The sequence below is a fragment of the Loxodonta africana genome, chromosome 6 (assembly GCF_030014295.1).
Source record: "Loxodonta africana isolate mLoxAfr1 chromosome 6, mLoxAfr1.hap2, whole genome shotgun sequence".
Lineage (NCBI taxonomy): Eukaryota > Metazoa > Chordata > Mammalia > Proboscidea > Elephantidae > Loxodonta > Loxodonta africana.
In genome coordinates this window covers 35,866,286-35,890,691 of record NC_087347.1, presented here as the reverse complement: position 1 = coordinate 35,890,691, position 24,406 = coordinate 35,866,286, and the positions used below count along the sequence as shown (strand labels likewise).

Below are 24,406 nucleotides of genomic sequence, written 5' to 3'. Positions count from 1 at the left end.
TGACAATTTCTTTGGAAATAAATTTGGCAATATTGATCAAAATTGGCAATATTGTTAGGCATTTTGGCAGCAACAAGAAAAATAATGAAAATGGAATATTTAACAGCATTTCAATTAAGGTTTTTAAGAAAATATAATAAAATATAAATAATGATATTATAAAATATAAAAATATGATAATATCTAACATACTTATTATCTGACAAAAGCATAATGCAAACTGATCACAGTTTCCAAAACTATGATCTGTGCATAGAAATAATGCTAGAAGAAAATACACTAAATTATTAACAGAGGTTATGTTTGCAGGTGATTGTTTTTTCTTTATTTTCCAAATTTCTTTAAGTATCAAATGAAAATAAATCCCACATAGTACTTGATACCACCATTTTCAATATAAGATATCCCAATGACAAGCTTATCACATGAAGTGCTCTGAGGGACTTAGAAGGCTGAATCTTTTATTCTTAAGAAATGCTGAAAAATTGCATAGGTGGAGGTTACCATCTTTTCTTCTTTCTTTCTTTTTTTTTAATTTGGAAGGAAATGTATCTACATAATGTTGATATTTGCAGGTCTTTTCTCCTTTTCTCTTATTCATTTACTCTGCCATTGTATTTGGATGTACTACTGTGACATTACTTATTTTATTAATTACTTATGTAGAATACATTGAGACCATGTTTTGTTCAGCTTGCCATCCCCAGGAACAGTGAGGTAGTTTGATTTTAGAAAAATGTTTATACATGAATACAGTAAGTAAGACATGTGAAGATCATCAGCTTAAGGTTTGTTCCTTTAAAAAAATCCTCCTTCCTCCTTACTCCCACACAGCACTGATTCTCATAGGTCAGAAAAGTTTACAATCTCTACGTCATTTGATGTCGCCTTTCCTGTTATGGGTAGCCCTAGAAGTGAGCCTTTATTTCTAGACCACCTTTGCAAGGGTGTCAAAGGATAATACTGCAGAGCTTCCTGTTCTACGTAGATACATGACTTAAGTGCGAGCTTCCACCAGCCAATGACACCCTTTGGCCACCAGATTAAACACATGATTGAAGGGTAAAGTGAATCAATTTCAACTCAGATTGAAACATCAAGGCTCAAATTTACAGAATTTGAGATGTAACATTGAATACCTAAAGAAAATGTGGCACTTCTTATATTAAAGTCAGTGTTAGCCATTGTTCCTGTACTTCTTACACAATTAAGAGCCTAAGTAGGACATTAATAGGCTGTTTTCGCTCCAGTTGTGTTTTACCTGACATTGCTGATTCCTTTACAATTTAGAATGAAGAAAAATGCACTATAGAGTAAGAATGTAATACATTAACCCAGAAAACGATGTAGACAGCTGTACTCAATATTTGTGGAGAAAAGTTTATTCTGATGAACTTTATTCTATGTGTGGTTTCCAATGTCTTTTCCCAAGAACAAAATGGCAAAACTTCAGGTTTCTTTGGAAATCCCCAAATCTCTTTTTTGAGGCAAATTAGGCATTGCCTCTAACACAAGTACAGGTTTTGATCCTTAGCATTTTTGGAAAGTTGCTACTTTTTAGTAGCTACTAAGGTTTTGTAGCTCCTAAGCTTGTCCACTGTTTCTAGGTCAGTCTATTTAGTCGCATAAGCAATTCTTTGATGGATGACTGGTTTTCTACAACACTGGCATTATCTCAGCAGGAGAAGATAGTATTTGATGTGTTGCAATTTGTATTGCATATCCACAGAACATCTCCAGATGTTACCTTAGGAGGAGGGGCTAAAGAGAAGGAGGAGCTATGACTAAAGATATTTAATGACAGAATGAATGGAAATTCAAAAACCACTCACCGTGCAGTCAGCCTTAAACATCCAACTGCTCCCCAGCTTTCTTTCACATTAATTAAAAATCTCATAACAAAAAATCATTTAAATATATGTAATTGTATTTAATTTTAGTTGCAAATCAGCGTCTTCAAAATGACGAGAATTTTGACAGCTTGCAAAGTGGTGAAGACACTGAAGACTGGTTTTTGCTTTCCCAATGTGACTGCACACCATCAATGGAAATTTTCAAGACCTGGCATCCGGCTGCTTTCAGTCAAGGTAATATTCCCATATTTAATGTTTTCTGATAAAATTGTACGGGTGTAGTTTAACAGTGTAGCAAAGGTGTCACTTGCAAAGCAAATACAGATTTAAACACAGTTTTTTTTTTTTCAGAGTGCTAACTGATTAATATTTGCTTTACCATAGAGCCTGCTGATTCAGCAAATGCTCGTTTTTTTTCTTTTTTTCTGCTCTGGGTTAAAATTGCAGTAGTTTTAACCCAACATAAGGAAGGTTCATGATTCCTGTAAACATGTAAAATTTATGCGTACTCTTTAGAAAACAAATATTATTTAAATCTATCTGAGCTCTGTCTGTGCCCAGACACTGTTGCTTATAGTTTGGGTTCAAAAAATGGAGTTGCTTATATGCATATGAGTCACATCATGGTGTACAGTATGTTAAGCTCTTATTCCATATTGGTTCACTGGAGAATTTTCTCTTTTGAAATGTCATTTTTTTTTTTTTGGAAGAAACTATAACTACATAGTATTGATATTTGCAAGTTAGTTATAACGTAGATACTACCTTTTCTTTTTCTTGTACCCTCCTTAGTCTTTCCGTTAGAGGGCCAACTTTATTATTTTCATTTTATAGATTAAGACACTGAGGCAAATAGCTGACAATTGAGTCCCTCCAAGTCTATCTATAACTGAAGTGCAGACTCAGGAAGGCAAAATTAAGCCCCTTTCCTGCCACTGAATTACAAAATTCCAGTTGGAACCTCCGGTCCTTTCTATAACTTTATGAAGACATGTATTACCAGAGAAGTCTGAAATTACTTCATGGGAACTTCGGCAATGAAAATCACCTTTAGCGAACATGAAGATTAAGTAATCACCGTAGCTTTAAATATACTACTTCTTCAGTAGTAAGAGCTGTAAAAGGTGAAATACAAAAAAAAAAAAAAAAAAAAAAAAGCAACATCTATTGATGTAAAAATATGTTCTAATAGTTTTGAGTATTCTGTTTATACTTTGTAGGCTTACCGGGTTGACTATAAATCCTCTAGATGCTTCCATAGCTTCTACGGGTTAGTTTGCTCAGGTCAGGATTCAATGGGATTTAGTCCTGAGTGACACCTGCAGGGCTAATCAATGCCCCTAGATTCTTGTGACCTCCACTGATATAACTGAGAAATGAATGGGGAGTAAAAGGAAAGGGAAAGAGAGGGAGATACAGGGAGACAAAGGAAGAGAGATGGAAGGAGAGGGAGGGAGTGAGAGAGACAGAGACAGAGAAACAAAGAGAGAGAACTAGCATAAGATCCCAAGAGAAACATTAGTGGCATGTTACCAATTTCACCAGTTGACACTGAGGAGATCCTAACAGAAGTGTAAGAAATAGCATTTTAAATTAAAAAACCCAGAAACAACCTTTTTTTAAAATTTGGTTTAGTTGTAGTAAAATAGCTCAAAAACAAATATTTTCTGAACCATCATCCAAGACACAGGAGCTAGATATAAGCTATTAGGGCGAATATTTGGATTAGGTTTAGTGTTATTAATACCTCTGGGGTGGTCCGTGGGTGGTACAAATGGTTTGCGCTTGGCCACTAAACTAAAGGTTGCTGGTTCAAACTCGCCCAGCGATGCCATGGAAGAAAGTCCTGGAGATCTGTTTCCATAAAGATTACATCCAAGGAAAAACCCTATGGAGCAGTTCTACTCTTTAACACGTGGGGTAGCTATGAGTTGGAATCTCCTTGATGGCAACAGGTTTGGTTTTCTTTTAGTCATATATCACCTCAGAGAGAATAAAAAAGAGTAATGAAAATAATATTACCTAGGGTTATATGTGTCTTCTAAGACTTCAAAGCTGTGTCACTGAGATAACTTTTTCTTTTCACAAAAGTCTTGTGAAGTAGGCAGGAGGTAGGTGTATCTTCCTTAGATACCAGAAAGAGAGAAATTAAGTAGCTACTTAAGATTGCGTCGATGTGGCTGAGATTAGAAGCCACGTCTCCAAGATCACATTCAGTGTTCTGTACAACAGCAACAGTAACAACTACCACAGCCACCACAACAAAATGGTCTAGCTATGGTGACGGACTACGGGGAAAGCAGTTCTTCCAGCTCATGGTGGCAGATCTGTCTTAAGCCTCTGCCACAGTTCGTGGCTAAGAATGACAAATTCCTAGAAGGAATAAACCATCAAAAAAAAAAAAAAACTTTTTTTTTTTTTTTAGTAGGGTGTAAAGGCCATTACTCATTCTCAATCATTACTGGCCAGAATTTTGGAGGAATTCCAGGCATGAAAAATGGAAGTTCTTGAACTTCACCATAGTGAATTAAAACTCTACGCAGTAGTCCAAGGGGGCTCGTGTTATTATTCACTTATTTGGAAACAGTCCTCTACCTACTTTTCTTCCTGCCTTCATTTTTAAAACTCAACTGTCTTAGAAAGATATATCCAACTTTACTTTTAAAAAAAGAGTATCAGCTTGCATGTATCAATATACCTACAAGGCTAAAACTCTATGCTAATTTACTTTTTGAACCTTCTAATGCACTGGTCAGAGCTGACATTATTACCTACTTACAGTGACGCTTCAAAATGCGTGGTTTCATCTGCACGTGCTACAAGCATGCACTGTTGCTTTCATTGCTGCTGGTGTTTTTATAGTTCCTGGTTTTGCCAAATTTTCTGGTGTTTTAGCTACAACATTGTGGTAATTAGCACAGGATGGGGGTGGTGATACCCTGAGTTACTGCACTGGGTGACCCCAATCTGGTGACGCCACTGGTTATATAGTAAACGGATTGTGACAGACACCCTGTGATCAGATCAATAAGCATTGTCCTGTAAACCAGGTTGCTTTCTCAAAGTCTTTAGAGGTCACTCTTCCTCTCTCCGCGGCAACAGACGGAGAGGGTGGGTTTGACGACAGCAGTGACACATGTACTTTTATGTGGCCTTTCCTTGCATATTTGTTTGTGGCTAATGTTTATGGAGCATGCCTTGTCCATAGACAAAATTGTATTTCACTTATAGTGAGGAAACAGGAAAGAATGCCAAGGTGTGTATTTTAGAAGGAGTTGGTATCAAGGCTATAAATGATCAACAACCATAAAACAGAGAAGTTTTAGAGACCATAATCTTTTTCTATGAGTATTGAAACTGTCCAGTGTTCACTATTACACTCAGCCAATTGTAAGTATGTAGTGGAAAATACTCTGGATCAAGAATAAAAAGATCTGGATTCTAACCTCAGTTATGCCTTTACTAATACTGCGACTTGGGCAGGTCACCTCTCTGAACTTAAATTTTGTTATTGGTAGAATAGAAATGATTTTTGATTTACTCAGAGGATTGCAATGATCATCACATATGATCGATGTTTAGAAAATGAATAAAATAAAGGCACAAATTAGATACTTTAAAAAAGTCTGTTCTATACATTTCAGTAGAAAGACTTAGTGGAAGGATTGGATCTGAGTTTCTTTATGTTTTTCATGGTCTACAAATTAAATATTACAATGACAAAATATCTGATCATAATTCTCAAATATTAATAATGGTAATTCTCTTCTCTTTGTCCTAATATCTCTTGGAAGATATTCCTTATATTGAATTAGACCCAAGGACCATAAAGCAAATGATCATTTTTCATTATGGTGAATTCAATTCTAAGAGTCAAGATGTACACCATAATAATTCCATTTCACTCATTCATTCATTCAACAAATAAACCTAGCTCCTCTACCATGGGATTATTCAGGAAGATTAATAAGTGGAGATAAGTGTGTAATAAGTGGATAGTCTCTGACTTTAAGAAACTTGTACATTTAAAAATTCTGAGCTCACAAGCCTTGGAAGGCCACCAAGACTGAATCATTTTATTTTTACTTCCAAATGAATTTGGAAATCAAAGTGATTAAATTGAAAAGGTTAGATTCTCTGTGAATAGGAAAACATTCAATAAGCACTGCTTCTAACATTAATCTACTCATTTTTAAAAAATGGTGACCTATGCTACAATTAAGTCAGGAGCCTACAGTCCAAGTGTCCTTGTCTCTGGTACTTCAGATAGGAATGAGTCCCAGCAGTCATTATTCCCTTTGCAAGATTTGTATTTTGTAAGATTTTGTATTCAGATTCTAGCATAACAGTATCGATAGGCTGAAACTTGAGGAGTTATTGCCATTTGATTAGAAATTGGAAACTATAAAAACTCCTACCATTAGAATCATTTAGTTAGATTGTAGTAGCTTTAAAGACATTCACAGGAAATAGAATTTATTCATTATAATGGAGCCTCTTTGTATATACTGGAGGTAAGGTTATGGATAAGGTCATCATGCCTTTAAAAATAACTACTGTATTAGACTTTTACTACGTGTAGATAAGTTTTTAAGGTTAGATTTCATCCATAATAATCCAGGTTTTTGAAGTTATAGATTATGTTCCAATCCCAAATAAACTGATGCAGAATTCATTTGGATGAGTGACAGCTTTATACGTTTTTGGTGGACAATATTTTTCTAACTGGGAGGTGACATCTCTTTTGAACATTTTTATGTTCTCCACTTCTTATATCCTCCTTTTCTAAAGCATAGACTCACTTGTTTGTCATCAACAGTGCCTTGAGATTTTGAGCTTCTTGACATAAAACCCTTGAAAAAGGAAAGGTAGGATGAGGTGAGTGAGATGCCTAGGGTGCTGTATTTAAGGAGATAATTACTGTTAGGGTCATGGTGTGCTTCTTTAAATTTTGCACCCTAGGAGCCTCACTGCTTGCCCTTAGTTACTTCCCTGAATCAGATGAGTTTTGGCAGGGCAAGTGCCTAAAGAACTGACCCTGGTCTTGGACCCTTGCTCCCTTCTCCCTCTGATGGCACATTGAGTCCCAATTTGCCCAGGCATAGCTAGGCTTTCTGATGGTTTAGAGGTGAAATTAGGCCCTACTGCTCTGGAAATGGAGAATATTCTTTTGCCTTCACATCTCCATTAGACTTTCTTCATATTTCAGACTTGTACCAAAGGAGAGAGGATATGTAGAGAGTTTTCAGTATCTCTCAAGAGATGTTCGAAAACAGTGGTCACACTAGAGCTCACTTCAAGGCTTTGGGAGGAGTTTGGTAGCAAGGCTGACTGCCTTTGATGTGACTGGTATTTCCTAGGGGTCCCCATGAGTCTGAATTGACTCACAGGCAATTTTTTTTTTTTTTAATTCAAGTTACAATGATTGAGGATTGATGAAACTGCAATGGACAATGTCAAACTTGGCGTTGAACTCTTCAGTCCCGGTGATCTCTAGCTTACACCTGATTTTCTTCATCTGGTCTAAAATGTTCAACAGATGGAATATATTTTCATGACTATTTCTTTTTTAACTCACTAAATGCCATACATTGATCTTTCAAGTCTCATAGGGAGATTATTGGCTAATATGAAGTTCTTAAGAATGAATCAACAGGATTGCTATATCATTAAAGAATTTTATTGAACGAATTTCCTCCATGATCTAGGACTAAATATAAGATCATATTAATTTATTACCATAAAGTAATGCTGAGCTTACTAGACTGTAGCTCCCTCTCAGACTCAGAACGATTTATCACACAGAGCAGATACTCAGTAAGTGCTTGTTAATAAACCCACACTTTATGGACATAATTTATTATAAAAATTTCTAAATGCTATATTTAGTTTATAATGAGACACATAGCTGGAATAAATATTACTCATGAATCAAACTCTTTTGTTTATGAAAGTCCAGAATATTTATGTAAATTAACCTTGTTTTTTTTTTCCCCCCAAGATTGGTTCATGTTTAACCAAAGGCAAATGACTTAATATTAACTTAGGATGTCGTAAGGTTTAACTGATTATTGCTGTAACAGTACTTTGAAATCCTGAAATACATTATAACTACAGGGAAGTCTCATTAAGTATTCTAAAGACATAACAAATTGTGCTGGAATTCTGAATTTTAAATATCCGTATTTTGTTAGTATAACTCCAAGAATGAAAAACAAGATTTCGTGTACCAATAAAAAGCATTTCAAGTTTTTAACTTTTAAACCAAATCATTTATACAATCATTATCAGAAATAAATTCTGGCTTTAAGATTCCTAGTTTTCAAAACTTGGTTCAGATTTATTTTATTTCTTAAGAGGTTGAGTACTGAGATGAATTAATAGCTAAGAAACAACCAGGTAGGCCGGGAATCAAATATGTTACATAGCTTTAGGCCATGGTGAAAATACAAATAAACACTTCGGATTTACAAATAATTTACATAGATAAATGATTCAACAGCAATACAGACAGATTCCCAGAGTAAATTATTTTCATTTTCAGTACTAGCTTAAGGGGATTATTGCAGCTGTAATTTTTTTTAATATTTAAATGTTTTATGGAACTTATTGCTAAACTAGCTTGAGGCTTTACCTCCAGAACCTTTTATTGGTGGAGTCTCCCACCCAGGAGAAGTAATAGTGCTGTTCTTCCCATTTCACAGGTGTGTAAATGCTGCAGCCAACACAAGGACACATGGCTATTTCTTCTGTATACCAAGTGAAATATCCATGTAGCAAATATGATTAGAATTTTAATTAGGCCTCAAATACCAGACAGATATTTTTAATTTGATGTTTCGTTGTTTTGCGTGTAGACCTGAAGCCAACCATTGGAGCTAGCTTCAGAATGTTCTAGATTGTGTCTCCTACTGTAATTTTATTGTTTACTCAAAGGTCAATTTTTGTGTTGCACTTTCTCACGATAAAAAACCAAAACCAAACCTGTTGCCATCGAGTCAATTCTGACTCATAATGACCTTATACACCATAAATTATATATTCTTTACTTTTCCTGTTGCATTTTGAGAACAGGCTGCTTAAATCAATAATTCACAAGGATTCACGTTTTATAAGACAGCTAATAATCCTATAAATAGGATGTTGTTGTTGTTAGGTGCCATGGAGTTGGTTCCAACTCACAGTGACCTGGCGTACCACAGAAGGAAACACAGCCCGGTCCTGCGCCGTGTTCACAATCATTGTTATGCTTGAGCACAGTGTTGCAGCCACTGTGTCAATCCATCTCCTTGAGGGTCTTCCTCTTTTCTGCTGACCCTGTACTTTACCAAGACATTCCAAGTTCCGATTATTAATGGATGTTCGCAGTTGTTTCCTCTCATTTTGAGTCGTGCTGCATCAGCAAATGAAAGTCTCAAAAGCTTGACTCCATCCGCGGCATTAAGGTCAACACTACTTTGAGGAGGCAGCTCTTCCCCTGACTTCTTTCTGAGTGCCTTCCAACCTGGGGGGCTCATCTTTTAGCAGTATATCAGACAATGTTCCGCTGCTATTCATAAAGTTTTCACTGACTAATTCTTTTCAGAAGTAGACTGCCAGTTCCTTCTTCCTAGTCTGTCTTAGTCTGGAAGCTCAGCTGAAACCCATCTGCCATGGGTGACCCTGCTGGTATCTGAATACCGCTGGCATAGCTTCTAGCATCACAGCAACACACAAGCCCCCACAATACAACAAACTGACAGACATGTGCGGGATGTACAGGATAGGGTATTGGGGCAATTCTTACTTATAGTTGATGTATTTCTTGCACCTCAACAAAATATTGTCATGTATTTGTAACAAGTTATTTTTCAATTTTGAATTTGTTTCTTTCTCTTCTAGTCCTGTAAGATACAAATATGCAAAAGTCTAATGTGATAGGTGTTTACCATAATACATTTTAGACTTCAAAGAAAAGTCTCACGTTGACTTGTTTTCAGTGTCTTGCAATAAAGGATCCAAAGGAAAGAGGCTCAAAGCCAAGTATCAATAGCCTCGAAGTTAGCACAGAATGAGGCTGGGATGTGGAATGATAAACAATGAGCTGGTGGTTTTTAAGAACATAATACTAAGCACAGAGGGAAAGCCTAACAACAACAATAGACACTAGGCTGTGTCAAACACTTTTATAAGTTAAGTTATAAACTATGTTTGAATTTTGACTCTTAATTCCTAAGTCTAAGCCCTCTAAGTCAGTTTAGCATAGCACCAGTGACATATTTTCAAAGCTTTTTGAAGGGGAAGTTAGCTGTGTGACACCCATTAGTAGTTGTGGCACTGTTCTTACCCTGGAAAGTGCTTTGAAAAATCTACCCTTTTAAACTTGCTCTCGAACTGAGAGTATTAGAGAGGAAAATTATGCTAATTTATTTGTGGTCCCATAAAACTAATCAATTATCTTACTAGAAATGAAAATAGACTCATAAATGTAGATATACGATAAATTTTAATTTTCAGGAAAAACAAAAAGCCCTAAATAGATGAGATGTTTGGGGACAATGTCAGATCTGCTTGCAGTACCATATTTTTGTAATGGTATTAAAAGAAAAATAAAATATTTTATGATAGGACAAAACAACCCCACCAGTGTCCACAACAGACACATCAACAAATAACCATTGAGAAATTATTGGAATATCCATTTGTATGCAAAACTGCCTCACAAAAATGTATTTTCATCAGTTTACTTACAATTTGTGAAATAATTCTAGGTTTTACAGATATGAGAAAGCACAACATCCAATGATTGTTCAATTTATTAAAGTCAGTTTAAAATGCCTATTTTTTAAAGTAATGTAAGAATGGGGATCATATAGATGTTTGTATAATTCAGTTCATTTTAATTAAAAAAAAAGAAGTATTAAAATTGAAAAGTAAAAGATTTAGGAATAGACTAATAACATATATATATGAAAATTTAGATTTAGCTCATTTAATCCTTATCTTGTACAGATATTAATGCATGTATAAAAATCTACAACTTACGGATGTTCCTCCTATAAATCTTCAGATAAAAGTAATTCCTAGGCTATTTTTGTTGTTGCTGTTAGATGCCATCGAGCCAATTCTGACTCATAGTGACCCTATGTACAACAGAACGAAACACTGCCCTGTCCTGTGCCATCCTCACAATTGTTGCTATGTTTGAGCCCCTTGTTGCAGCCACTGTGTCAACCCATCTGGTTGAGGGTCTTCCTCTTTTCCAATGACCCTCTACTTTACCAAGCATGATGTCCTTCTCCAGCGACTGGTCCCTCTTGATAACATGTCCAAAGTACATGAACTGAATTCTTAACATCTTTGCTTCTAAGGAGCACTCTGGCTCTACTTCTTCCAAGACATGTTTGTTCATTCTTCTGGCAGTGCATGATATATTCAATATTCTTTGCCAACACCATAATTCAAAGCATCAGTTCTTCTTTGGTCTTCCGTATTCATTTTCCAGCTTTCGCATGCATGTGAAGTGGTTGAAAATACCATGGCTTGGGTCAGGTGCACCTTAGTCCTTAGAGTGATATCTTTGCTTTTTGACATTTTAAAGAGGTCTAAATGGCAGATTTTCCTGTTGCGATGTGCTGTTTAATTTCTTGACTGCTACTTCCATGGCTATGGAGACTACTAATTTCAATCTTTAATCTTCAGAGTCATATAAAGTAACAAGGAACCAAAAATTTTTGAGTTCTTATTTTATAATATGACTCCCAGATTCATAATACCTATATACTCCAGGGATAAAAGAAGTCAAACTATGAGTATAAACTAACTTGAATACATTTGTCTTGATATTCATATTGGCTACAAACCCTTGGCTTTTTTTTTTTTCCCTTTTGGTAGTTTGCATCTTTTGCAAACATAATTATGTGGGTGGAAGAAGACAAATGTTATTTTGAATAGGTGAGGATAATGTTATTAATTGCAGATACAATTTAAACAATGGCTCAGGGTCAATCAAGAGAGTTTTAGAAGGCAGAGAGAAATCTGTGTGTGTGTGAATTTTATTTTAGGCAGTTGAATGCTAAAGTGGTGCTTAGTGTTCCAAATACAGTGAACAGCCACATAAGGCCTCCACTCTTGAACACAGGGCAGCCTGGGGGATAGCATTAGCTTTGGCTAAGGACCTTGACTGACCTTCAGCTGCTGTGTCAAATTTACCTGGAAGGCTAATTCTTACATTTTAGGGGTTCCTGAAGAAAGGAAACTATTCAAGTGTCCCCCAGTGTTCTGTTTGCATCTAGTAGCTTCTGATTGAATTAGGACCCCCATAAATAGCAGACTCTCATTTCTTGAAGTTTTTGGATTCTTATCCAGACTCGTTTGGAATACACATCTGTCGTTAAGTTGGGTTCTCTGGGAGTAGACACTGAGATGATGTTTGGGAAGCAAGATGTTTATGGGGGATTAACTTGTGTGAAAGGAAGTTTCAGGAAGCAGGATTGGGCAAAGAAGTAAATTGTGATACAGGTTTGACAAACTGTGATACAATCAACCTGGCAGGAAACTGTTGCCCACCAGTGTCCTGTATTGGGCCCAGATGGCTGGGCTTTTATATCCCTGCCTGGCTCAGTCCCTAAGTGTGAACTACACCAGGAAGGAATGGACCAAGGCATGCAGCTGAGGCAGACCCTGAGAGTTGATAGCTGGACATCATTCGCTGACCTCATTTCTTGCAGCTGGACAGCAAGTACTTTCTGGAAGGGAACAGACAGGTGCATCTTTGGGTCTGCTATAGCATTGTTGGTCCCAGCATTCTTCAGAACTTGAGTATCTAATGACCTGGAATCAGTGTGATTCGTTCTCAAAAACTATTGGTTCTCCTGAGATTATAAAATATGATTAATGACTTGACATTTTACTCTGACAATTTATAGATAAGTAACTCTGGGTTTCCCTGGGCATATTGATTCTTCTCCATGGCAAGTTTTGAATTAAAGTTCTTAGAAATAAATTTAAGGAGGATCCATTAAGTAGCGACTTAAAAAAAAAAAAAAAGGAAAACAAAAATAGAAGCAAGCTTAGAAAAAAAGGCTAATATTTAACTAAGTTTAAACTGGAATTTTGCACATGTCATGTCTAAGGTAAATAATATGGTAGAATGAGGAGGGATTGTGAACTGTAAGTCAGACTACCTGGGTTCACAGACTGCTGCTTCTGCATTTACTGGTAGAATGACCTTAAGTTCTCTAGGGCTCAGTTGGCTTATCTGTAAGATGGATATCTGAATACCATCTACTTCATCGGTTTTTGGTGAGGATTAGATAAAATCTTTAGTAGCTTTAGAGACACTACCTAGCACATACATGCTATTGTTAATGATGTCTAAAGAAGGAGACCAGGATGGAGTTCTCAGCGAGGGCAGTGTGCTCCCACATCATATTTTCCGAACTTGGCTTCATGATTTTATTTGAAGTAAGATACATTTTTCAGAACAGTAGAAATTTATTACTCGAATCTAAATACTCTATTTGTGCAGCTGTGTGTAGACTTTAGCACACATAGATAACTATATAAGCAACCTCGTTTATGTCTATTATGTCTTAATAAGGTCTCATTGAAGTCAAAGCATAGCAATTGGACAGCGGCAGGTCAATCTACTTCTATATGATATGCTAAAGAAATCACTAAATGCTTTACTTTTTTAAAATATAGGGATTATTGTAGAATTAAAAAACAATAACAACAACAGGGGGTGCTTTAATGTATGGGCTCAAAACTCAAGGAAAATTAAAGTATGTATGTTATCTTTAGTTAACTATTTTCAAAATTAATTCTGCAAACATTTATTGAGTACCAGGTAGGTGCCAGCACTATACATAAACAATGTGTAATGTAACAACAATAATACAAATGTAACAGCTTCAGGTTTATTTTTGGCTAGGATAAAAATGGACTAATTTTTAGTTATAAAATATTTGGGAACTTAGTTTAAAAATATAGTATTGTAAATACAAGACTGCATTAGTGAATGAAAACAAACTGACAACTGACATAAAGTAAAATTTGGCAAGCATTTTAGATGAAAAGTAAAGGGAGAAAAGATAATGATTACTGAATACAGTTTTGTTTCTGTTCCCAAGGGGCAGAGAGTTAGATTTCTGTTTACGTAAGAAAATAATTGATACTAATAATGAAGAAAAAAAAAAAAAAGCTCATGAGGAAAACCAAAGAATAAAGATTCAAAATCATCTTCTACACTCTTCTTCTGAAGGCATTAGCTATATGATACCAAGTAGGTATGGAAAGTCTAGAAGCGCCTAGTAGGCAATAGTCACCACCCAGCCGCAAGTCATTCTTCCATCCTGTAGCATGAACTATACTCTTAGCCTAGAAACCCTGCTGAAACCTGTTCAGCATCATAAAAAACAAAACAAATAAAAAACCAAACCAATTCCTACCGAGTTGATTCCAACTCATGGTGATTCTACGTGTATGGAATAAATCTGCGCTCCATGGGATTTTTAAGGCTGTGAGTTTTTGGAAGCAGATCTCCAGGCCTTCTTCCAAGGTGTCTCTGAGTGGGTTTAAGCTGCCAAACTTTTGATTAGTAGTTGATTACATAACTGATTGTGCCACCCAGGGAAGTGAAATCATTATAAACCAAAAAACCCAAACCTATTACTGTTGAGTTGACTCAGACTCATAGCAACCCTAGATTAAAACAAACAAACAAACCTGTTGCCATCAAGTTGATTCCGACTCATAGCGACCCTATAGCAACATACAATTCACCACTGATAGACTGACATAGGTGTATTGGCTGAGACTCGAACCCAGGTCGCCCTCATGGAAGGCTAGAATTCTACCACTGAACCACCAATGTCCCAAAGAAAATAGATCACTATTATTAGTTACTACTAATAATTATTAATTTTAGACACTGTGTGAAGTGAAAATATTTTTAATGTGAGGAATAATTATTTAAGTAACTTTATTATCTAACCTTTAGGACCAGATGTAATTTGAAAGTTCAAGAGATGTTAGGAAAAGATGCCAAAAAAGAAACTCAAACTCCAAGGAACTGAGTATCTTTGCGTTTGAAATATTTGTAAAATTTACCACTACTGGTGAAATATTGAATTACAAATCTATATTTTCAAAAGCAGGTCAAACAAAATTAAGACAAATGAGTTAAGAATTTGAAAGGTGTTTAATAATAAAAATTATATTAAGTGTGAAATGAAAGTAAATCCTTAATACCCATTGCCATCACGTTGATTCCCACTCATAGCAACCCTATAAAACAGAGTAGAACTGCCCCATAGGGTTTCCAAGAAGCTTGTGGTGGATTTGAACTGCTGATCTTTTGGATAGCAGCTGAGCTCTTAACCACTGTGCCACCAAGGCTTCTTAATCATTTTCATTATTGAAAGAAATATTGGGGTGACGGGTGTGGAGTAGAATAGCATATGCCTATATTTTTATGCTTTGTAACTACCTATTCTGCTGAATTCATTATTTTATCATTTACCAGTACTTTGCTAGACAGTAGATTATCTGGCTGAAATAACTTCACTGAAGTGTGAATAAAGCTTCCTTATGTAATGGCTTTCAAAATAGGAATTGCCCGACCCACCATCTCTACCTTGTGGAATACAGACGAGAAAATACTATTGAAGCAGTTGTTCTTTATTCTCTTACCTGGTCTCCCAGGAAAGAAATCACATGGAATTAGATTTGCAGCTGTTGATTGTCCACTGATTCTCACCTTTGTGACCAGAACCTAAGAGGATACATTAAAACAGTGACTGGGAGCAAAGCAGGATTAGAATTTGCAATCCCATCTGTTACGCTAGAGAAATATAAGTAGAATTATTCAGCTCATTTATCACCTCATAGCCATTCATTCCCCCCATGTGTTTGTCAGTTTGTTGTACTGTGGGGCCTTGTGTGTTGCTGTGATGCTGGAAGCTATGCCACTGGTATTCAGATACCAGCAGGGTCACCCATGGAGGACAGGTTTCAGCTGAGCTTCCAGATTAAGACACACTAAGAAGAATGACCCAGCAGTCGACTTCTGAAAAGCATTAGCCAGCAAAAACCTTATGAATAGCAGTGGAACATTGTCTGATATAGTGCTGGAAGATGAGCGCCCCCCCCGCCCCCACCCAGTTTGGAAGGCACTCAGATGATGACTAGGGAAGAGCTGCCTCCTCAAAGTAGAGTCGACCTTAAGGACGTGGATGGGGTAAAGCTTTCGGGACCTTCATTTCCTGATGTGCCAGGACTCAAAATGAGAAGAAACAGCTGCAAACATCCATTAATTATTGGAGCCTGGAATGTATGAAGTATGAATCTAGGAAAACTGGAAATTGTCAAAAATGAAATGGAACCCATAAACATCGATATCCTAGGCATTAGTGAGCTGAAATGGTCTGGTGTTGGGCATTTTGAATCAGACAATCATACAGTCTACTATGCTGGGAATGACAACTTGAAACGGAATGATGTTGCATTCATCGTCAAAAAGAACATTTCAAGATCTATCCTGAAGAGCAACGGTGTCAGTGATAGGATAATATCCATACACCTACAAGGAAGACCAGTTGATACAAATATTCATATTTACGCACCAACCACTAGGGCCAAAGATGAAGAAATAGAAGATTTTTATCCGCTGCTGCATTCTGAAATTGATCAAATATGCAATCAAGATGCATTGATAATTATTGGCGATTGGAATGTGAAAGTTGGAAACAAAGAAGAAGGATCAATAGTTGGAAAATATGGCCTTGGAGATAGAAATGATGCCGGAAATTGAATGATAGAATTTCGCAAGACCAACGACTTCTTCATTGCAAATACCTTCTTTCACCAACATAAACGGCAACTATACACATGTAGGAAACCCTGGTGGCATAGTGGTTAAGTGCTATGGCTGCCAACCAAAGGGTCACCAGTAGCAATCCACCAGGTGCTCCTTGGAAACTCTATGGGGCAGTTCTACTCTGTCCTAAAGGGTCACTATGAGTCAGAATTGACTCGACGGCACTGGGTTTATACACATGGACTTTACCAGATGGAACACACAGGAATCAAATTGACTACATATGTGGAAAAAGATGATGGAAAAGCTCAATATCATCAGCCAGAACAAGGCCAGGGGGCGACTGTGAAACAGACCATCAATTGCTCATATGCAAGTTCAAGCTGAAACCGAAGAAAATCAGAGCAAGTCCACGAGAGCCAAAATATGACCTTGAGTATATCCTGAATTCAGAGACCATCTGAAGAATAGATTTGACACATTGAATACTGGTGACCGAAGACCAGATGAGTTGTGGAATGACATCAAGGACATTATCCGTGAAGAAAGCGAAAGGTCATTGAAAAGACAGGAAAGAAAGAAAACACCAAGACGGATGTTGGAGGAAACTCTGAAACTTGCTCTTGAACGTCGAGCAGCTAAAGCAAAAGGAAGAATTGATGAAGTAAAAGAACCGAACAGAAGATTTCAAAGGGCAGCTCAGAAAGACAAAGTATTATAATGACATGTGCAAAGAGATGGAAAACCAAAAGGGAAGAACACACTTGGAGTTTCTCAAGCTGAAAGAACTGAAGAAAAAATTCAAGCCTTGAGTTGCAATAGTGAAGGATTCTGTAGGGAAAATATTAAATGACGCAGGAAGCATGAAAAGAAGATGGAAGGAATACACAGAATCATTATACCAAAAAGAAGTAGTCGATGTTCAACCATTTCAAAAGGTAGCATATGCTCAGGAACCAATGGTACTGAAGGACGAAGCCCAAGCTGATCTGAAGGCACTGGCAGAAAACAAGGCTCCAGGAATTGACGGAATATCAATTGAGATGTTTCAACAAACAGATGCAGTGCTGGAAGTGCTCGCTTGTCTAGGCCAAGAAATTTGGAAAACAGCTACCTGGCCAACTGACTGGAAGAGATCCATATTTATGCCTATTCCCAAGAAAGGTGATCCAACTGAATGTGGAAATTATAGAACAATATCATTAATATCACATTCAAGCAAAATTTTGCTGAAGATCATTCAAAAATGGCTGCAGCAGTATATCCACAGGGAACTGCCAGAAATTCAGCCTGGTTTCAGAAGAGGACGTGGAACCAGGGATATCATTGCTGATGTCAAGCTGGATCCTGGCTGAAAGCAGAGAATACCAGAAGGATGTTTACCTGTGTTTTACTGACTATACAAAGGCATTCGACTGTGTGGACCATAACAAATTATGGATAACATTGCAAAGAATGGGGATTCCAGAACACTCAATTGTGCTCATGAGGAACCTGTACATAGATCAAGAGGCAGTTGTTTGGACAGAACAAGGGGACACTGTTTGGTTTAAAGTCAGGAAAGGTGTGCGTCAGAGTTGTATGCTTTCACCATACTTATTTAATCTGTATGCTGAGCAAATAGTACGAGTAGCTGGACTCTGTGAAGAAGAACAGGGCATCAGGACTGGAGGAAGACTCATTAACAACCTGCGTTATGCAGATGACACAACCTTGCTTGCTGAAAGTGAAGAGGACTTGAAGCACTTACTAATGAAGATCAAAGACCACAGCCTTCAGTATGGATTGCACCTCAATATAAAGAAAACAAAAATCCTCACAACTGGACCAATGAGCAACATCATGATAAACAGAGAAAAGATTGAAGTTGTCAAGGATTTCATTTTACTTGGATCCACAATCAACAGCCATGGAAGCAGCAGTCAAGAAATCCAACGATGCATTGCATTCAGTGACTCTGCTGCATAAGACCTCTTTAAAGTGTTGAAGAGCAAAGATGTCACCTTGAAGACTAAGGTGTGCCTGACCCAAGCCATGGTATTTTCAATTATATCATGTGCATGTTAAATCTGGACAATGAATGAGGAAGACTGGAGAAGAATTGATGCCTTTGAATTGTGGTGTTGGTGAAGAATATTGAATATACCATGGACTGCCAAAAGAATGAACAAATCTGTCTTGGAAGAAGTGTAACAAATGCTCCTAAGAAGCAAGGATGGTGAGACTGCGTCTTACATACTTTGAACTTGTTGCCAGGAGGGATCGGTCCCTAGAGAAGGACATCATGCTTGGCAGAGTACAGGGTCAGCAGAAAAGAGGAAGACCCTCAACGAGGTCGACTGACACAGTGGCTACAGCAATGAGCTCAAGCATAACAATGTGTCAGACACTGCTGTGTACTGGCAATACCATGCTGGATGAGCAGACAGGATATCTCTGTCCTTGACATCGTCTGCCGTAGCTTATAATCTAACTGGAGAAACTAGTCATGTTCTTGGATATGGGACAGCAAAGTGTGTTAATTTTTGTTAAGCCTTAACTTTGGAAGGGTGAGGTCCTTCATTGCTTCTTTTGTCAGTGTACAAAGATAAAAGTTTGGGGTTCTAACAAGAGGTAGCATTTGGATGGTGGAGAGACAAAAGGGCAGGAATAAGGTTAAGAACTTGGAGCCCACCTGAATCATTACACCTAGGGCTTTGCAAAACCTATTTTTCTGACAAAGTCTTCAAAGGCATCTGCTTTTGACCTTTAATACATGACAACTGAGTGTATAAAACCAAAATCAAAACTATTCAAACAAAAAATTAAGTAAAATCTATGTTTCACCAGGCAGGGGATGGGAGAGAATGGTCACACTTGCTCTCTTTCCAGCCCAACCTCATTTATATTGTCTGCCTTCCTTCTCAGAGCACGATTTCAAACAGTCAGGAATGGATAGGGCCAGGCATGGATTGAAACGGATGGGAGCGGAGTGAGGGGAGCGATAGGCTGCAATCTGTGATTTCTGATCTTTCCTTAAAGCATATGCACTTCTCACTGCTTTTGTCCAGAAGGTTGTCCTCTCTATACTTAAAATGTTTCCTCTACTGGTTGGACAGAAAATTATACTCTGCTCTGATTCTGAAATGCTTTTCTACACTGGTTTGCAGTTTACATTATGGTTATATAAGCAAATTTGAGAAATAGTTATTTAGGGCATAGTGTTTATATATATATATATATATATTTCAATCGGATAATTATTTTGGCTTTCAAAATCTGTGAATTATTTTGCCTTTCAAAATCTGTGATCTGATTTGCCTAGCCCCATGCTTTTGACCTAATAGAAATGAGGTTTCCACTGCCCCTTGTGGTAAGGTTCCTGCCCACCTTACCTTTAGTAGGCTATGTATGTTTGGATTGATAAATAACATTGAGTGGAGGAAAAAGCACTGATTTACAACATTTGATTAATAAAATCAGCTTAAATATTTCTTAACTGCTAATCTTAAAAGAGCAGAGCTTTAACCTAGAACTTCCCTGTTATGTTTCAGCATTTTATTGTCAGTTTGGTTGAATCAATATGAATTGAATGTAACAATAACAACAACAAAAATCTAAATAGTTCTTTGAGGCTCTTAAGTGTAAATGTTAATTAGACAGTGAATTAAAAGTTAAAGTATTTTTATTGATAATGGTCTAGATTTGAAGACTATTCTTGTAATTTCTTATGCAATTAATTAATAATGAAGAATTATAATGAAAATGAGTACTCAAACTTAAATCACTAAGTAGATCTTATCACACATGGACTTTAATTTATATGAAGGCTTTACTAAGAAAAGTTATTGGAATATTAGTAAAAGACCCAAAGGACAAAAAGTAAAATGAATAGCTATAAGGAAGTATTAAAATAATCAACCTTTGCTCCAGGTCAAGAAAAAGAGCAGATTCATTCCACCATCTGCAAATAATACTCACATATGTATTTATAATTTGGAAGAACAGTTGTTCACCATGTCTAGTGAGAGCAAACCAAACTAAAATTCTTCTCAGTTTCAAAAAGAGGGAGTCAGATTAGACCCACCTTAGAATTTATTGCTTCCTGCTGTTGCTTCCTGATTGACTAAGAGACAGGCTGCAGCAAGTTAGACTCAAATTTCAGATTCAGCAAGGTGAGTGATAAATGTTTATTTGACCAATTTTGGTGATTGAGAAATGAGTAGCTTCCAGAGTTTAAAGTAATTTCTGATCTTTTTGATTTCTACTTAGTTCTTTTTGTTGAATTTGCTGTGACAAAAATGTCAGAACAATATGAGAAATGTAAAATAATAATTTTACATGATTCATTTGTGCAAGTTATTCTAAAACTAAATAGAAGACTACAGTGTTTTAGTCCCATATCCCCGTACACTAGAATACGTGAGGTAAGAAGAGCTTCTTTGTACCTTGTCTATATTTGCAAAGTGAAATAGGGAATGAGACGGTTTGCTATCTAATTCAAGCACTGTCAGCCCTCTTGCATGTGAAATACCTAGTAAATTGAAATAAATGAGTATTTTGTTATGAATTACTTGATATTGATTTTCACTCTGCCCAGTACATGTTTGGGCCCTCTCCTGCAGCATACTCAATATGCATATTGTGGTGTAACCATCCATCAACCCTTCCTTTCTTTACCCTTTTCTTCCTCAATGACACTCCCAACATAGTATCTTCACATTGGAGTCCACATTTAAGGTATTATGAAAAGGCAGTGTTGGCTAAACATAATGAAAAGGCAACTCACAACAGGTATTTGCTGATTTTTAAATTTGTTCCTAGAGCAACGTAAAAACAGAACCTGTAATAATTCTCTGAAGCATTTCTTTGTTATAAGTTATTTCCTTTAAACTGAAACTCAATGTATTCGTTTATTCATCTAATAAAAATTGTCTGATTTTCTACTCTGTACACTTTTCTAGGCACTAGGAACAGTTCAGTTAACAAAACAGATCGAATTCTCTACACACATGAAGTTCAGTTTCTAGTGGGGTAAGATAGATAATAAATAAGACATTACGTACTATGTTAGAAGACAGTGAGTGCTGTGAAGAAAGATAGAACACACTAAGAAGATGGGGGTGCTATGTCCTGCAATTTTAAGTGGGGTATCAGGGTAGGCCTTGCCAGGAAGATGAGCAAAGACTTGAAGAAATCTTTATATTTAAGTTCAAAATTTGACATGAATTTTCTTTTTAATTTTTATTGCTTAAGGCATGGATGAAAAAGAAAGGGTGGATTCTTTTTATTAAAGAGAAAGCTTCCAAAGGAAAGGCTGATATTTTATTTATCTTTGTGTCTCCAGGGTGTTTCAGTGATACTCTTCTTGAGGTTTCCTCTGTTTTACAATGCATGCACATATGTAATTACTTTACTAAACAGGGGGACTGGGGACATCTATCTGTGTATCTCCAGAGCCTAGCAAGATTCTTGGCACATGGTAGGAGCTCAATGATGCCTGTAAATTGAATGCCTAAACTATCCTATTGGCATATACATTTTTATTAAACATATTTGTCGTGATTAAAAAAAAAATTGCCATTGAGTCAATTCCGACTCATAGCTACCCTATAGGACAGAGTAGAACTGTCCTATAAGGTTTCCAAGGAGCAGCTGGTGAATTTGAACTGCTGAACTTTTGGTTAGCAGCCAAGCTCTTAACCACTGCACCACCAGGGCTCTGATATTTGTCATGATAGAGATTCTTTATTTTATAGGACTTACATTTACAGAATCCTTTGGTAACTTTTTCTGACATCTACAAAATTTACCTACTTTTCTTCATTAAAGCTTCCTTTATACTTTCAGCTTTCAAAGTATCAAAGCGCTCTGACAGTAGGCACCTAAATTATAACTTAATATTGTAATCCAATTCCTAGGCTATGGACCTCTTTCTCATAGGACTGAAGCGACTAAAATATCTGACGATGATAACAAGGTGATTTCTCTTTGACTCAGTGGAATGAAATAGCATTTGGGGAACTGTTAGCTAGAAAAAGGGATTCCAAATAATAGCTTTTCGTTCAGAGTTCCTCCATGAATTCATAGATAAGTCAATTGGCACTCATCATTTTAAGCTCGTTGGAGGCCAGTGTAGTTAAGAGGAACATAAAGGGTAGTATAGGCAATAAATAGAGCCTTGTAACAATATAATATGTAGTGGAAAAGAGGTTTGGAAGATCTATGAAAGCTATCCAAAAAAAAAAACCATAATTAAAGGAGCAAAAAGACATATTGAATACAATCTCAGGGACTATTTCGGGCAACAGTAAATGTCTCTTCTTCAAATATATCTTTTGAAGGAGGAGAGCAAAGTACAAAACTAGTCCCACAGAGAGGAAGAGAAAAAAAAAAAAAACCCAAAACAAAAACAAATAGAATTGTAGGAACAGACTAACAACAGTTGGATTTGGATTTGTTTTTGTTAATTTTTACCTTTCTTTAAAATAATTAGATGGTGTCTGATGCAGACAATTTGAAATTCTTAGATGAGAAGAGGTTAGAGAAAAGCAAGACAAAAACAGAAACAAAGGTGATATTTTAGGGAGTGCTGGTTCAGAGCAGGGTTTAGATAAACGAGTATATAGAAAACAAGTGAAATTCACAGTTCAGTCCAAACTTTGCCAATTAAGTATAGTTAGTTCCATCAAAGTTACACATTGTTTAAGAAAATGTTTCTTTCCTTCCTTCTATTTTGTAAAAGCAAGTAGGCTACACATGACTTCCTTAAGAACAGAAAAGAATACTTCCAGTAAAAAATATTTTTTGACAGTGAAGTTTTACTACTTGGATCAAAGATTTTCAGCTAGTGAGACATTTCAGACTTACTTGGGGTGTTTTACCAACAATCACATACCTACTGAGAAATCACCACAGATATCTGAATAGCCTATGATAGGTAGTTTGGGAAATACACTAAATGTTATCACTTTTATTTTCTAAAGTCATCAATCCCTGTCTTGAATTATAAGTAGGACAAATAACAATTGACAAATTAAAATAAAATATAGAATAAGAATATCATGTTATTAGAAGAAGTGACCTGCAATGGTGGCGATTCTAGATACAGAAGCCGAATTCAGAACTTTTGTGTGAAGTCGATCTCTGCCAGGGAAGTTTTGTCTTTGCTCATACTCAATTGATTAGTTGTTGTGATTTTCTTTGTACTGAGTAATGCCAAAAGCTTTTTCAGTTTAATGGCTAGAAGGCAAACAGTAACTATTTAAAGATAAAATGCCAAGCTTGAGACCTCAAACACTGGTTCCAAGGCTGTGGATAAAACAAAACCTTATCTCAACAGCAAACTTGAATAGCTATTTTTTTGTAGTGAGCCTTTATAGAAGATAGGGAATATTATTAGCTTGAAGAAGGCATTTCTGTAAGGGTTAAATTAATGATACACGTAAGGAGGAACTTTCTGGGGCTCCATCTTGTTTTCTTATTAATTTTTTATTTCAAACAGATTCTAATATATACAAAAGTTGAGTGAATAGCATGACAATCTTTCTTGCTTCATCAATTTCAACTCATGGCCAAACTTGGCTCATCTATATCCCTACCTAGACCTCCTCCCAGATTATTTTGAAGCAAATCTCAGACATTGTATTATTTTATTCTTAAATATCCCTATATATATCTTAAAAAAAAATGACACTTAAAAGTAGAACCACAATACTAGTATCATCAAATGTCAATTTATTATTCAAATTTTATCAATTATCTCAAAGATATT

General features: G+C 36.4%; 1 protein-coding gene across 1 annotated transcript in view; it reads left to right on the top strand.

The window, feature by feature from the left end:
• The first annotated feature begins 1,639 nt into the window (after positions 1-1,639).
• Positions 1,640-24,406, top strand: part of CPS1 (carbamoyl-phosphate synthase 1) — a 133,481-nt gene continuing 110,714 nt past the window's right edge. The window contains exon 1 of the mRNA XM_003406084.4: positions 1,640-2,087. Coding sequence (XP_003406132.2) covers positions 1,962-2,087 — 126 coding nt within the window. The 5' untranslated portion in view covers positions 1,640-1,961. The remainder of the gene's footprint in view (positions 2,088-24,406) is intronic.